The sequence below is a fragment of the Mirounga leonina genome, unplaced genomic scaffold (assembly GCF_011800145.1).
Source record: "Mirounga leonina isolate KUSES-001 unplaced genomic scaffold, KU_Mleo_1.0 Mir_178, whole genome shotgun sequence".
NCBI classification, from domain to species: domain Eukaryota; kingdom Metazoa; phylum Chordata; class Mammalia; order Carnivora; family Phocidae; genus Mirounga; species Mirounga leonina.
Genome location: NW_023270464.1, coordinates 26,038,553 through 26,054,698, shown reverse-complemented (window position 1 = coordinate 26,054,698; position 16,146 = coordinate 26,038,553). Strand labels below are relative to the sequence as shown.

The following is a 16,146-nucleotide window of genomic DNA, read 5'->3' as shown; positions in this document are numbered from 1 at the left end:
AATTCCAGACCATATCGAAACACAGTTTCTTCGTAAGGTGGAGGGTGTGCAGCCAGCTAGGTTGCAGAAATGATTAAGAAGGCCGGCCAGTGGCCATGGACCAGAGGCCGTGCACTAACCAACCCACACACACAGGTGCCACATGGTGGGGTCAGAGGCCCAGCACCGTGGACTGTGCACCAGGAGCAGGCCAGGCAAAGACTGACTTTGCTCCTAAGAGAGAAGAGGACAAATAACCCTGACGATCGAGATCTGTAGCTCTTCCTACAAATGCCAGAACAGAGTGGGACGGCCAGGTGGAGAGAGCCAGGATGGAGAGAAAAGGACAGGATCACAGTGATATTTCAAGGGACTGTCCTAGGGCTGCCTGGTCACGTGCAGGGTCCTGGTGGTGATTTCCTAAAGGAAATGGGAAAGCGGGCACGGAGCACTGACTCAACAGGGATGACTCAACAGTCTGCCTGGAGTGTCGGGCTGATAAATGCCAACAGCTGATCCTGGCTTCATGTGGTACGTGGGAAATTTGTCTTCTCAGAAAGCAAAGGACAAATGCCACTCCCAACGATAATGCAGGAGAGCCGGCAATTTGGGGAGGAGATGTGGGTTCCCATTACTCTCCCAGGAGGGCAGGAGAGGGAAGGACAGGCACAGATGTCCGGGGACCCCGGACTTTCAGAAGGATCATTTCAACCACATAAAGGAGAAGAAACAGAACAAGTTTTGGGATAACAAACTCTAAGATAAAACTCCTTTCAGGAGTAAGAAGAGTCTGAAATAACAACCACAAATGGTCCCAATGAGAGAAAAAGGAGGAGAGATCCTCCCCATCCCCAAAACACAACAGTACCTCCAAAATAAACCTGTTCGGTCAAGAAGGGTATACTGCTGCGTCCTCATTCTGTTCTAATAGGACACGCACAGTGGACGGAAGAAGAAAAGGTGCATCAGGAGGGCGTCTGAGGTGTTAAGCTGAGCCTGCCAAAATAAAAGGTCCAACTAATGACACCAGAAAGGGTCTTCTCCATTAGTTTCCAAGCAAGGATGAGACATGCCCACAATATGGAGAAACGTGTGCAGTGTCAATACAGAAGGGCTGGAAGGCAGGGCTTCCTGGTACGTGTGTCCTGCACTGTCCTCAGTGAGGAGAACGGGGGACAGCCTGTGGCAGGGGGAATGAACACAGGAGAACACTTGAGTTCCAGAGAGCCAAGAAGCTGATGAGCAGGTAGCTGGCCTCCTACACAGGGTCCGTCTCTGGGGCCGGAGTCTGTATCTCACGGTCCTTAAGAAACTTGTCCTTTTGAGAAATTATGGATAATCTCTGCCAACAAATGAACTTCTAGGGGGGATCAAAACTCTGGATTCTAGAAACTGCAGACTCTGAAGCCATATGCTAACTTCCTGCAGAGTTTTAAGAAAATATTAAAGATTTGTACATATTTATTAAAGTATGATTTAGGCCTTTGGAAATGCGTGGACTTTCTAACACAACATCTTATCAACCTATACTTACTTCATCTACATGGTTGGTACCTTGATCATCAGGGGAAATCTACAGATATGAAGGAGCTTAACTTCATCAAAACATTCAATTCACTGCTTACAGAGTTTCAGTTCTCAGTAGACAAGAAAAGACACATAAAAAAAATGAAAAAAGAATCAGTGTGTTAAGATTGTGGTACTGGGACTTCTTTTTCTTGGCATTAAAAAAACAAACAAAAAAACCTTCCTGTACTATTGTGTTTCTACATAAAACCTAAGGGAAAAAAGGAATTGTATAGATCCAGTTTACTCGGGTATAAATTCAGGAGTTCATGGGACTACGTAATTTCTATGGTCTAGTCAATCACCAAAATTTGGATTCTGCTTTCTGGGGATGAAGCGGGAAGACATGACTTACTTTAAAAAAGAAATGATGTTGATCCTGACTCCCCATGAGTCAGTGACAGGATGCAATTGCTGCTCGAAGTGGGATGCTGAGCAAGCAAAGTATGCCCCAGGGGATGGCAACGCAACAGCGGAAGGGCACCGAAGATCCCATCATGGAAACACAGCCGACGGCTCTGCAGAGTTTCCTGCCGGACGCACACTAGAGAACAAATGTGCTCCTCAGGCACGTGACGTGCCACCGCTTGTAGGAGGGAGGGATGGTGGCACACGTGGCTGGAAACTAGCGGGAGACAAGACATTCGCCCAAGAGCGGCAAGATGGCTCTCTTCATGGTTCCCTGATTCTAACTCCACCTCTGCCTTCATGAATTATGCAAGTTCTTGGGGAAAGCGGAGGACACCTAGGAATGGTCCTGACTGGTTTCCTCAAACTGATCTATGCGCTCCCTGAGCTGCGAATGCTGTGCTGCATCCAAACAAGGCTGAGACACACTGTGCCCTAGAGGTCACCCCCGCAGACGCTGTTCTAGCACACAAGGCTCTGAGTGGTCCCGCATCACCACGTCTGTGCGGCTATTTCCGAAACGCTGCCGCGGATGCTCCGTCCCTATCCTAGGAGCCCTGCTGGGCAGGCAGGCCTGAATTTCTTTTGGGAGAAAAAACCCCAACAGGTTAGATATCTGCTTTTAGGAATAAATCAGCAAAAGAACGCTACTACTTCCTTCTTACAGGTGAAGAAAAGAAGTCTTAGTGAGAAGGACTACCTGTCAAAAGTCAAAACAGCTACTAAATGCCAGGGCCCCAAGTCTCCAGGGATCCCAGAGGATCGCCTTCTGGAGAGAGAAAAATCAAAGTAGGATTTGCTGTAATGGTCAGTGATGAATAAAGCCCCCAATAATCTTCTTCTGCAGGGACCCAGAATTTACAGAAGCCCTTGTGTGTTAGGTGTGTAAGAATGTCACCGTCCTCTCTGATCATTTCCAGAAAGGCTCTAGTTACCCAGACCGATACGGTTACTCACTTGAGAAAGAGAATGCCGCACAGGTTTGGGTGGTAACATGTATGGGTAGTTTACACCTCATTTGCCAGACCTCTCATTACAGAAAAGAGTCTATTTGCTGCAAATCAAAAGATCTTTGGTAATCAAGTTTCGTCCCACCACCATCCCCCCTCCCCGTCAGGATGTTAATATTTAAGGTGCCTGGCTTTCAAAGATCTTAGTCCTTTAGTAAACTAGCTGATGACGTAGCTTCTGTAAAAAAAATATTAAGTGCGTTTGGGTTTTCTGACCTCAGAGACCTCACTGTCACCCCTGGCATTTCTCACTGTCCCCGCCCTTCTTACCCAGAACATCACTGGTGGCCATGATGTCACATGTGTACATGGCTGCCATCAGACGCTGAGGTTTCACCTGCAGGGCGTAGCGACATGCCTCCTTCATGGTGGCGATGAGCTGTCCTGAGAAGGGTCCGTAGCAGTCAGTGAGCGAAGACTCTCCTTTCTGGGAAGTCTTCTTCTCCAAGGGCTCAGAGCCGCCGTCCTGGAGCCCCGGGTTTTCGCCTCCACCGGAACAGGCTTCCTCTTCCCCTTGGCTGTCCTGCACCACATCCCTTTGCTCTTCATTGTGTTTATCACTTGCCCCCTGTTCCTCAAATTTGCTTAGGTACCATTTTTCCAAAACAAAACAGACACCCATGAGAGGCTCCTCACACATGGGGCCAGAGAGGGTTGCTAGCTGGAAACCACTCACGATGCTGTTGCCCAAATCTCGGTATCTACTGGCCTCTTTTGAAGCTTTGATGGCTGGGCCTGTCCATACTGAGTTCTGAAAGTCTTCGCTTTTATTAACTAATATGTTGGGCCCGCATTTTCTTGGGCCAAATGACCAGATTTGGTCAACAGTGTTCCTCCATTTTCTCCCTGTTAGGTATTGCTCTAGTTTTCCTTTGAATTCGCAAATTTTCTCTTGGGTCTTCTGGTGGATCATCTGAGTATGTCTGCCCTCGTTCAAAGAGGATGTCAACTGCTCCATAGAACGAATCAAATCACTATTTTCTTCCAGAATCTGTGTGACTTCTTCCGGAAGGGGCATGGCTCGAACACTGAGTGTGGCAAGCTTATTGGGGGTTGTTATGGTGATGAGCCCATCAGAGTCAACTTGGATTCCTTCAGGGATTTTATTCTGATCTTCTTTTGTTTGGTGGATAACTGCAACTTTTTGTTGTTTGCCTATTTCTTCATTGACCATGTCGACTTTTGGGGGTTTTGTGATTGTTTCTCTGAATGGAATAATGGGTTCAGAAACACTGATTTGAATCTTTGCAAACCTACAGACAAATGCAAGAGAAATAACAAGGTTATAATAAACGGCATCAAAATTCCCATATAGAAATGTCACACAATGGAGATCCTGCAAAAACACAGAAACATAAAAGTGATTTTTCTAGGAAAGATTGGTACTGTAAATTATACCAGAATTCAAAGACCACTTTCATTTTGGATTGAAAGGACCACCTCTAATAGGAACATACCTTCAGGGAGTTCTTTGCATACATACGAATTTCACTGCTTTGTTCACGCTCAAAAATAAATAAATAAATAAACCATCTATTTAGATAAAAATGTTTTGAGTGGAAAGTAAGTATTTTAATAAGATCTAACATATGAATTCTTTAAAATACTATTTGCCAATTTAAGAACCTAGAGAAGACAAGCTCCATGATTATAACAAAGAATCAAGAACTTCAGGACACCTAGTCAAGTGCTGACAATGTATTTGGCTTCAATAATGAGGCTCACGGCGAGGCTAGGATGATGCAGGAGTTGTGTCTGAGCAACACTTTCCAAAAGAACTTCCTGCAGTGATGGGAGATGTTCTGTATGCACTGTGATTGCTGGGCACCTGAAATGTGGCTAGTATAATGGGGAAGCTTTAATTATTTAATTAAATTTAAACAGGCACACATAGCGACTGAGCATGTGATATGTGGCTGGTGTGGCTCAGGAACTGAAGTTTTAATTTTACTTAACTTTAATGTGAAACAGCCACATGTGGCCCGTGGCTACTGTATACGGGTTTTGAACCTCGGTCCAGTACCACGTTCAGAAAGCCCCTTTTCCACATGTTATCAGGTTTAGTTTCTTTTTTTTTTAGAAAAAAAAAATTTTAAGATTTTATTTATTTATTTGAGAGAGAGAGAGTAGGGGGAGGAGCACAGGGAGAGGGACAAGCAGACTCCATACTGAGCACAATGTGGGGCTTGATCCAATGACACAGAGATCATGACCTGAACCGAAACCAAGAGTCGGACGCTTAACTGACTGAGCCACCCAGGTGCCCCTCAGGTTTAGTTTCATGCTATGAATTATGAGTTCACAGAGGGCAGACTTGAGGAAATTGGTGTGGACTGATTGTGATGACAAGGAAACCATGCAATCTTTGTCTTATTTTCTGTCTAGTTCACTCCCAGGTAATAGCAAGGCTCTGGTCTGCTCCATGTCTGCCATTGGCAGTGGGGATGGACACGTCTGAATGGACATACAAGTATGTGTGTGTGTTCACATGTACACTTTATATGAGATTTTGGGACAGTGGAACAGTGATTTTTTGTTACTCAGTAAGGGAACCAAATATTAAAAAAGTTTTTGAAATGCTTACATTTGATTCTAGATTTGTTTCTGGTTTCTGTAGAACATTCTGTGGATCTGGACAGGTATTTGGTTTATCTGATTTTATTCTTTTTGATTAAATTTGAAAACTCAGTAACTAGATGGTTTTCTAAAAAATAGCATGTTGCCAAAATTGGTAAAATTGAACCTAACTGATTTTAGAATATGGCACCTGAACAGACCATAATGTGTCGAAGAAAATAACATGAATAAACATTATTTCCAAGAAAGGTTTTGGTTTTGCCAGTAAGTGTGTTCACTTTCAAGGATTAGTGTCTCTGAATGCTGTTTCGGTTCACCGCTATTATTGTTACAGAATATACAAGATGCATGTTTTCTTGACTTTGTATTAATTTAAAATATACTCTGTGAGGGGTGCCTGAGTGGCTCAGTCGGTTAAGCAGCTGGCTCTTGATTTCGACTCAGGTCAGGATCTTAGGGTCGTGAGATCAAGCCCCGTGTTGGGCTTCACATTAATAGTGGAGCCTGCTTGGGATTCTCTTTCTCCCTCCCTCTAAAAAAAAAATTTTAAATAAACATAAAACAAATATATGCTTTGTGAAATAGGTGATGGGGATTAAGAATACACTTACCATGATGAGCACTGGGTAATGTACAGAACTGCTGAACTACTATATTGTACTCCGGAAACTAATAGAACACTGTGTATTAATTATGCTGGAATTAAAAAAAAACTTAATAAAAAAAGCACTACTTTATTCAGGGTATTGTGACTAATCACAAAAGTGATCGCTAAAGTCATCATCAACAGGCCTTTGGTGCCCACTATGTACACTGGGACGTGCCCTACACATTTTTATGTATTACAAATAGTAATAAAATATACTTTAATACCTGAACTTGACAAAGACAGCACACACAGATAAACCTGCGTTCAATCTTAAGAATTCAGATATAAAATCTAAAATTACAATGAGAAAAAAAGGATGTATGTGTATTTTTTCTTTTTACTAGTCACTTACTATGTATGAGACACTGTGCTAAGTGTTCTACACGCATTATATCTTTAGTATTATCCTCATTTTCTAGAGGAGAAAACCAGGTAAGAAACATTAAGTCACACCCCCAAAGTCACAGAGCTCGTCAGTGGAGGAGCCAGGACTCAAATTTAGGTCTGACCTCAGAATCCATTCTTCTTCCGGTTATGCTATACTGAAAAATTAAACAGCACATCAAAGGAATACTTCACTGCAACACTAAGTAGCTTTTATTGCGGGGTATAAAAATTTATTTGTATTAAGAGATCTGTTAAAGTAATATAGCACATTAAAAATGTCAAATAAAGTAATCCATCTATGTAACCACCTGTAAAACCGCTTAGCATTCAATAAAATTTAATACCCTTTCCTGATTTTTAAAAAAGGAAAGCATTTAGAAATCTCAGAAGTAGGAAAATATTTTTAAATTATCATTATTTTGAGAAAATATGCTCATATTCTTAGAACACTCAAGAAAATCACCTGCTGAGCTACTGAAACGGTGAGTGAATACATCTACGACATCAGTCCCCTTCCCTCGTATTGTAAGGTAAAAAGGGCTGTGCGTCTTACCAGCCCTTCAGCTTTCTGAGGGTCCCAAGAAGTTCCCTACAATAACCATTTACAAGATGAATGAAAACCACTCCACGCCATAGAAGTGGGGGTGTGCACATGACCGTCACACCTGCAAAGCACCTCGGGACCGAAGGCTCTTCAAATCCCGGGAATGCAGAGCCTGCCATTACTTCCAGAGAATGCAGGAGGCTCAGACTCCCCCAGCAACCTCCCGTGGCTTCCTGCCATCCCTGAGCACCAGCACCGGGAGATCCTGCCATCTCTGACCAGCCCTTCCATCCGTGAGATCTGGACATGAAGAACCCTGGCAGTCTCTCTGGCCGGGACGCGACAGGCTGTCTCCTACCTCCCGTTCCTGCACGTAAGGTGGTCCTGAACGTGTGTGAGAGTTGGAAAGGAAGCTTACAGGTTAGAAGGCAGGTTCTGTCCCACGAGAGCTAAAAAAAAACTCTAGAATTTCTAGAATTCTCTTCATGTAGGTATAATTGTAAAATTTTATAGGATAGGTGACAAAACAAAAATCAACTGACCCGTGACTGACCACACAGTGAACACCCACAAAAGCAGCCACTCCAGTCAACACTATGAGCCCTCAGGAGGACCCATCAGGCCTTCCCCCAAGCCCACCCTGACTTTGACTGTAGTCCTTTCTTTAAAAGTCTTTTTATCCCCTAAACCTGTACCCCCTGCAGGCTACAGCTCAGTCTGGTCTGCTTTTGTACTGTATATATCAACCCCATCAAACCTTGTTTCTTCAGTTGGGTTCTTTGGCTCAGTATTATGTTGTGAGATTTCTCCATGTTTGAATAGCTAGCTTGTTCACTGAGTTTACTCTACAGAATTGCATGGTAAGACTGTATCATAATTTATTTATTTATCCACTATACTGTTTGAGTTGTTTCCAGTTTGGGGCTATTAATATGTCTGTTGCTATGAATATTCATGGCGCACACTTGTTAAGCTTTGTGTTAAGTATCTTTAGACTAGAAACGGGAGTAGATTTGCCAAGCCACAGAAAGTACAGGAAGTACCTACCCCCTACCTGAGTAGGTAGCACGGAATTGTATTCCAAAGTGGTTGCACCAATTCCCATTCTCACTAGTTATGTAGGTGAATTCCTACTGCCTATCTCTGCCACCATGTGATACTGTCACTTTTAAGTTTCAACCACTCTGGTGGATACATAGAGGCATCTCACTTTGGTTTTTATTTCCTTTCATTAACTTGTAAGTTGAATATCTTTTCATATATTTATTAGTTTTAGGCTTCTGTTATGTAAAGCACCTGTTCAAATCTTCGTTCCATTTTCTAGGATTGTTGGCTCTCATTACTTGTAGGAATTCTTTATATATTGGAGCTTTAAGTCCTTTGTTTATTATACGTTTTACCAATGTGCTCTCTGACCCCATGGCTTGCCTTCTTACTCTTCACAGTGTCTTCCAATGATTAAACTTGACTCTGTCATTCATGCTTTTAACACCCTATTAAAGAAGCTTTGCCCTATCCCGAGGTCTCAAAGATATTCTCCTCTATTATCTTCTAGTTACTTGATGATTTTTGCCCTCCACACTTTACAATGCACCTGGAATAAATCGCTGAGTTCAGGATGAGGTAGAGGCTTTCCAGACAGAGGTCCGAGCTGCCAGAACCAAGTGCGGAGAGGCCGGTCCTCCCCACTGTTCCGGAAGCTGCCCCCCTTTATTTATTTTTTTAAGATTTTATTTATTTATTCATGAGAGACAGAGAGAGAGAGGCACAGGCAGGCTCTGTGTGGAGCAGGAAGCCCAATGCAGGACTCGATCCCAGGACCCTGGGATCATGACCTGAGCTGAAGGCAGACGCCTAACCAACTGAGCCACCCAGGCGCCCCGTGTCCCTTACATCTGTGCTCTCTGCACGAGTCCACTCATCTGTCTATCCTTATGTCAACAGCACAGAGCCGACTCCTGTAGCTTTAAAATAGGTTTTGATTTCCAGTGGAGTAAGAACTTCCACCTTGTTCTACTTTGTTAACGGGTTTTGGTCATTACTGGCCCTTTGCATTTCCACACAAATTTGTCAAGCTCTGCAAACATATAGTTAACAGGATTTTGACTGGGACTGCTCTGAATGTATAATCACTTTGGGAAAAGCTGACATCATTTTAATATTAAACTTTTAAAGCCATACACAACACAACCTTCTTCTGTGTTTTATAGTTTTTGCACAGAGGGCCTATAAATGAGTACATTTTATTCCTGGATATTTGATATTTTTGTTACTGTAAATGGTCACCTTGAAATAATTTTCATTTTATGTTTATTAATGGTATAAGGAAATGCAATCCATTTTGCATATTAATCTTGAATAGAGCAACCCTGCTGAATTTACTTACTAATCTTAACAGTTTCCATAGATTCTTCTGGATTATTAGTACACAATCCTATCATATGCAAAAGGTGATGGTTTTAATCTTTCCTTTTCGATTCTCATATCCTTTATTTTTTATTCTTTATAATGCTACCCAAGACGAATAGTACAACGTTCCACAGAACCTGTAACAGGGGGCACCCTTGTCTTATTTCTGATCGTAAAAGAAAGCTTTCAAAAATTTCACCCAGTGAGTACATTAGCTATAGTTATTCTGAAGATACTCTGTTATCAGTTTAAGGAAATTCCTTTCTAGTCCTAGTTTGCTAAGAGTTTTGATCATGCATGAATACTGAATTTTATTAAACGCTTTTCCTTTGTCCACTGAGATGATTTCTCTCCTTTTCCTGTTAATTTGGTAAAGGTACATTGATATATTTTTTAATTTTTTTAATTTTAATTTTATTTTATTAAATTATGTTAGTCACCATACATTATTAGTTTTTGATGTAGTGATCCCCAATTCATTGTTTTCGTGTAACACCCAGTGTTCCATGCAGTACGTGCCCTCCTTAATACCCATCACCGGGCTAACCCATCCCCCTACCCCCCTCCCCTCTAAAACCCACAGTTTGTTTCTCAGAGTCCATAGTCTCTCATGGTTCATCTCCCCCACCGATTTCCCTCCCTTCATTTTTCCCTTCCTTCTCCTAATGATATATTTTTTTAAATACAGATTTTGTATATTTATCTGAGAGAGAGAGAGAGCATGAGCATGGGGAGGGGCAGAGAGAGAAGCAGACTTCCTGCTGAGCAGGGAGCCCAACACAGGACTCGACCCCAGGACTCTGGGATCATGACTCAAGCCAAAGGCAGACACTTAACCAACTGAACCACCCAGGTGCCCCTTGATTTTTTTTAATGTTATTCCAATTTTGAATTCTTTTGATAATTATAGGACTACCAGGCTTTCTATTTTTTCATTGGTCAGATTTTTTAGGACTTTGTCCATTTGCTTTAAAATTTACTGGTATGAAACTGCTCATGATACTCTCTTATGTTTCTTGGCCCAGGACAAGCTACCTAGCACCCAATTCATTAAGGTGCCCTGAACTCCAACATGCCATGAGGGGACTTGAAGTTGCAATGTCTTTTGTCAACACCAGCTGACGCAGCTCACTCAGGGTCCCCATATAGCACATAACATACCACTGCCTGACTGGGTCCTGATGGACCTGTCCACTATCCTCTCCCACACTTGCTCCAGCAGACTTCCCAGCTAACTATCCATTCAAGTGGAAGAGACGATTCCTCCCTATGTTAGCTCCAGGTTTCCTCTCTGACGTGGGACAGAGAACAGTGTGCTTGAACGTGAGGTCATTTCTCTACTGCACCAGGCCACAATGCAAAGGAAATTATTTTTGTTTTGTGTTGAAGGGGAAGGTGTCCTCACTTTTAGAAACTAGAATTTTTAGGAAAAGCAAATAACAAGCACTTCAGAATTCATCAAATATCTTATTAAAGCAGTATATATTTTTTGAAAAGCAAACAGATTTTTGCTTTTGTTAGCCTCATTCAATGTAAGTCTAAATTATTTTCAGGTATTTGGATAAGGATATTTTCTGAAAAGGTTTACACAGAGTACTTTCGAAAATAAACTGATTTATTAAAATATTTTAATGCCACATTAAGGGCATGTTTCTAAAAAACTAATTTCTTTTATTATGAAATATAGTTTCTTTCTCCTGAGATAAAAAAGTACCCATAATGAAAGCCATGAGGAAAAAATAAAAAGACTAAACAAAGACACAAATAAGCAGTAATCAATTAAAATCAATTTTAGGTTTATGGGAAAACATTACTTGAAATGTAATTCTAAGTACCAAAAAGCAACTTTTTAAAGAGAAGTTAATGGCCTGAGAAATGTAAGGTTATTTAACATGGATTTTAATTGGCAGCAGAGTGTGAAAAGAGAAAATAATTTAGTTCAAAGACCCCAAAAACGAACATAGTATTTCAATGGTTTTTAAAAAATCCTCTTGAGAGCTATTATTATCTTAAAATATACCTTAAAATTTATCCAATTAGCATTATTCTCTAACCAATATTGTAACTTTCAGAAATTGTAAGAAATAGTATCAAACATTGAGGAAACGGAAGATCTGCCTTCCAGTTTTGAACTACTCATGGCTATAAAAACATTTAAAGGAGGAACAGGCCACAACATCATTTTAGGCTGAAGAACAGAGCTGAGAAAACTCCCCCTCTGGCAGGAGCTTCTACAACATCCCCAAGGATGGTGCCACGGGGCACCTGTTCTCATGCTATTCCATTATGAGCAGTAGTGGGAGGATGGTGGCGGGAGCACTGTAACATGAGTACTGCAGTGGGAGGACTGTAGAATGAGCACTGTGCGGGAGGACTATGGCACAAGCACTGTGGTGGGAGGACTGCAGCGGGAGGACTACGGCACGAATCCTACGGTGGGAGGACTGTAGCACGAGTGCTGCGGTGGGAGTACTCCAGTGGGAGGATTGTAGTATGAGGACTGTGCGGGAGGACTGTAGCACAAGCACTGTGGTGGGAGGACTGCGGCGGGAGGACTGTAGCAGCAGTATGACCGCAGTAGTAAGAGCTGGTCGTACCACTACCAACATGACTGGCTCATCATAAGGATTAACTGAGACAGTGTTTAACACAGTGACTGGAATGTAATAATAATTATGTTGATTATTTATAACAGTCCCCCAAGGGGGCGGAGCAAGATGGCGGAGGAGTAGGAGACCTAAATTTCGTCTGGTCCCAGGAATATAGCTGGATAGGGATCAAACCATTCTGAACACCTACAAACTCAACAGGAGATCGAAGAAAAGAAGAGCAACAACTCTCTCATCAGAAAAGCGACCACTTTTTGGAAGGTAGGACGTGCGGAGAAGTGAATCCGCGGCGATATTCGGGAGGATAGACGGCGGGGGAGGGGCCTCCGTCGGCCCTTCTGGCAAGTGATAGAGCCCCGGACCACAAAATCGGAACTTTTAGAAGTCTGCTCCGCCGAGGGACGTCACTCTGGTGGCTAAGCGGGGGGTGGAACCCTCCGGGACAGTGTGGTCTCAGGACCCTCGGGGTCACAGAAAGACCGGGGGTGCCTGAGTGTGGCAGAGCTCCCAGGTAACGGAGCGGGGAAGCCGGCTGCAGAGGCGGAGCCCAGGCGCGGGCTCTCAGCTCGGGGTGGCCATTGACCGTGATCCGCGGCCCAGTCGGGCCCCTGCTCCTCCAGCAGGGACCCCACAAGCGGCAGATCCGGGGAGACTCACCTTCCTCCCCCCGGAGGAGCCACGTAGGAGTGCACCGCAGGGATCTGCTGGGTTTGGAGACTCCACCCGGGGTCGGGGGCCAGAGATAGAAATGCGCGGTCATAGGCCGGGCGAGCACGGAGTGCGGCCGGAGACCGGGGAGACGGGAGTGACTGCTTGTCTCTGGGGGCTCACTGAGGAGCAGGGCCCTGAGTTCTTGGCTCCTCCGGGGTGGAGAATGAGAGGCCGCCATTTTCACTCTCATCCCCCAAAGCTGTACGGAAAGCTCGCAGGGAACAAAAGCCCCGGAGAGCAAACCCGAGCAGATGACTTAGCCGGGAGGGGGCAAGGGCGGGGCAATTCCGCCTCTGCAGAGACATTTGGAAACCACGGCAACAGGCCCCTCCCCAGAAGACCAGCGAGAACAGCCGGCCAAGACCAAGTTTACTGATCAATGAGAACAGCAGAACTCCAGCGCTAGGGGAATAATGCACACAGAATTCATGGCTTTTTTACCATGATTCTTTAGTCTTTCAAAGTTAATTTTTTAACTTTTTTTTTTTTTTTTGAATTTCTCTTTTTCCCTTTTTCAACCAACATCTTATCAATCCCTTTTTTTAAAAAACATTTTTATTTTTCATTTTTAGAGTCATATTCTATCCCTTCATAGTAGTTACCCGTATTTTTGGCATATATATATAAGTTGTTCTCTCTTTAAAATTTTGAGATAGTTTCTTCTAACAGATTAAAATATACACTAAATCTCTAGTATATGGTTTTTTCTACTCCCCTGCTGATCACATTCTCTCCTTTTTTTTCTTTTTTTTTTTTAAATCCTCTTCTTCCTTTTTTCAAACAACTTCTTATCAATTCCTTTTATAAAATTTTTTATAATTTCCATCTTTACAATCATATTCCATCCCTTCATCATATCAACCCTTATTTTTGTACATATATAAGTTTTTCTTTCTTTAAAATTTTGGGAGGCACTTTCTTCTAATAGACCAAATACACCCAAACTCTAGTGTGTGGCACTGATCTATATACCAGCCTGATCATATTTGATCACATTCTGTTTTTTTATTTTGTTTTGTTCTCTTTTTGTTTGTTTTTATCTTTTTCATTTCCTTCTTTTTTTCTTTTTCTTTTTTCTCTTTCCCTTTCTTTTCCCACTGCTTCAGGTCTTTCCTGATTTGTTTAGAGTATATTTTCTGGGAACGTTGTTACCCTGTTAGCATTTTGTTCTCTCATTAATCTATTCTCCTCTGGACAAAATGACAAGACGGAAAAAATCACCTCAACAAAAAGAACAAGAGGTAGTACCGACTGCCAGGGACCTACTCAATACGGACATTAGTACAATGTCGGATCTAGAGTTCAGAATCATCCCTTTAAAGATACTAGCTGGGCATGGAAAAAAGCATGGAAGTTATTAGAGAAACCCTTTCTGGAGAAGTAAAAGAACGAAAATCTAACCAAGTCAAAATCAAAAAGGCTATTAATGAGGTGCAATCAAATATGGGGGCGCTAACTGCTAGGATAAATGAGGCAGAAGAGAGAATCAGTGATATAGAAGACCAAATGATGGAAAATAAAGAAGCTGAGAAAAAGACAGATAAACAACTACTGGATCACGAGGGCAGAATTCGAGAGATAAGTGATACCATAAGACGAAACAACATTAGAATAACTGGGATCCCAGAAGAAGAAAAAAGAGAGAGAGGGGCAGAAGGTACACTGGAGCAAATTATAGCAGAGAACTTCCTTAATTTGGGGAAGGAAACAGGCATCAAAATCCAGGAAGCACAGAGAACCCCTCTCAAAATCAATAAAAAGAGGTCAACACCCCGACATCTAATAGTAAAACTTACGAATCTCAGAGACAAAGAGAAAATCCAGAAAGCAGCTCGGGAGAAGAGATATGTAACCTACAGTGGTAGAAACATTAGATTGGCTACAGACCTATCCACAGAGACCTGGCAGGCCAGAAAGGACTGGCAGGATATATTCAGAGCACTAAATGAGAAAAATATGCAGCCAAGAATACCATGTCCAGCTAGGCTGTCATTGAAAATAGAAGGAGAGATAAAAAGCTTCCAGGACAAACAAAAACTACAGGAATTTGCAAACACGAAACCAGCCCTACAAGAAATCTTGAAAGGGGTCCTCTAAGCAAAGAGAGAGCCTGAAAGCAACATAGACCAAAAGGAACACAGACAATATACAGTAACAGTCATCTTACAGGCAATACAATGGCACTAAATTCCTATCTTTCAATAGTTACCCTGAATGTAAATGGGCTAAATGCCCTAATCAAAAGACACAGGCTGTCAGATTGGATTAAAAAACAAGACCCATCGATATGCTGTCTGCAAGAGACTCATTTTAGACCCAAAGACACCCCCAGATTGAAAGTGAGGGGGTAGAAAACCACTGACCATGCTAATGGACACCAAAAGAAAGCTGGGGTGGCAATCCTTATATCAGACAAATTAGATGTTAAACCAAAGACTGTAATAAGAGATGAGGAATGACACTATATCCTACTTAAAGGGTCTATCCAACAAGAAGATCTAACAATTGTAAATATCTATGCCCCTAACATGGGAGCAGCCAATTATATAAGGCAATTAAAAACAAAAGCAAAGAAACACATCGACAACAATACAATAATAGTGGGGGACCTTAACACCCCCCTCACTGAAATGGACAGATCATCTAAGCAAAAGATCAACAAGGAAATAAAGACTTTAAATGACACACTGGACCAAATGGACTTCACAGACATATTCAGAACATTCCATCCAAAAGCAACGGAATAAACATTCTTCTCTAGTGCCCACGGAACATTCTCCAGAATCGATCACATCCTAGGTCATTAATCAGGTCTCAACCGGTACCAAAAGATTGGGATCATTCCCTCCCTATTTTCAGACCACAATGCTTTGAAACTAGAACTCAGTCACAAGAGGAAAGTCAGAAAGAACTCAAATACATGGAGGCTAAAGAGCATCCTACTGAAGAATGAATGGGTCAACCATGAAATTAAAGAAGAATTAAAAAAATACATGGAAACCAATGAAAATAAAAACACAACTATTCAAAACCTTTGGGATGCAGCAAAGGCAGTCCTAAGAGGAAAGTATATAGCAATACAAGCCTTTCTCAAGAAACAAGAAAGGTCTCAAGTACACAACCTAACCCTACACCTAAAGGAGCTGGAGAAAGAACAGCAAATAAAGCCTAAACCCAGCAGGAGAAGAGAAATCATAAAGATCAGAGCAGAAATCAATGAAATAGAAACTAAAAGAACAGTAGAACAGATCAACAAAACTAGGAGCTGGTTCTTTGAAAGAATGAACAAGATTGATA

At 42.3% G+C, this 16,146-nt stretch overlaps 1 protein-coding gene across 4 annotated transcripts in view; it reads right to left on the bottom strand.

Moving 5' to 3' along the window:
* The window catches only part of EFL1 (elongation factor like GTPase 1), a 140,413-nt gene that overhangs the window by 14,563 nt on the left and 109,704 nt on the right, over nt 1–16,146 (bottom strand). For all 4 annotated transcript variants that reach the window (XM_035024256.1, XM_035024254.1, XM_035024257.1 and 1 more), the window contains one exon: nt 3,234–4,216. In XM_035024256.1, coding sequence (XP_034880147.1) covers nt 3,234–4,216 — 983 coding nt within the window. The remainder of the gene's footprint in view (nt 1–3,233; nt 4,217–16,146) is intronic.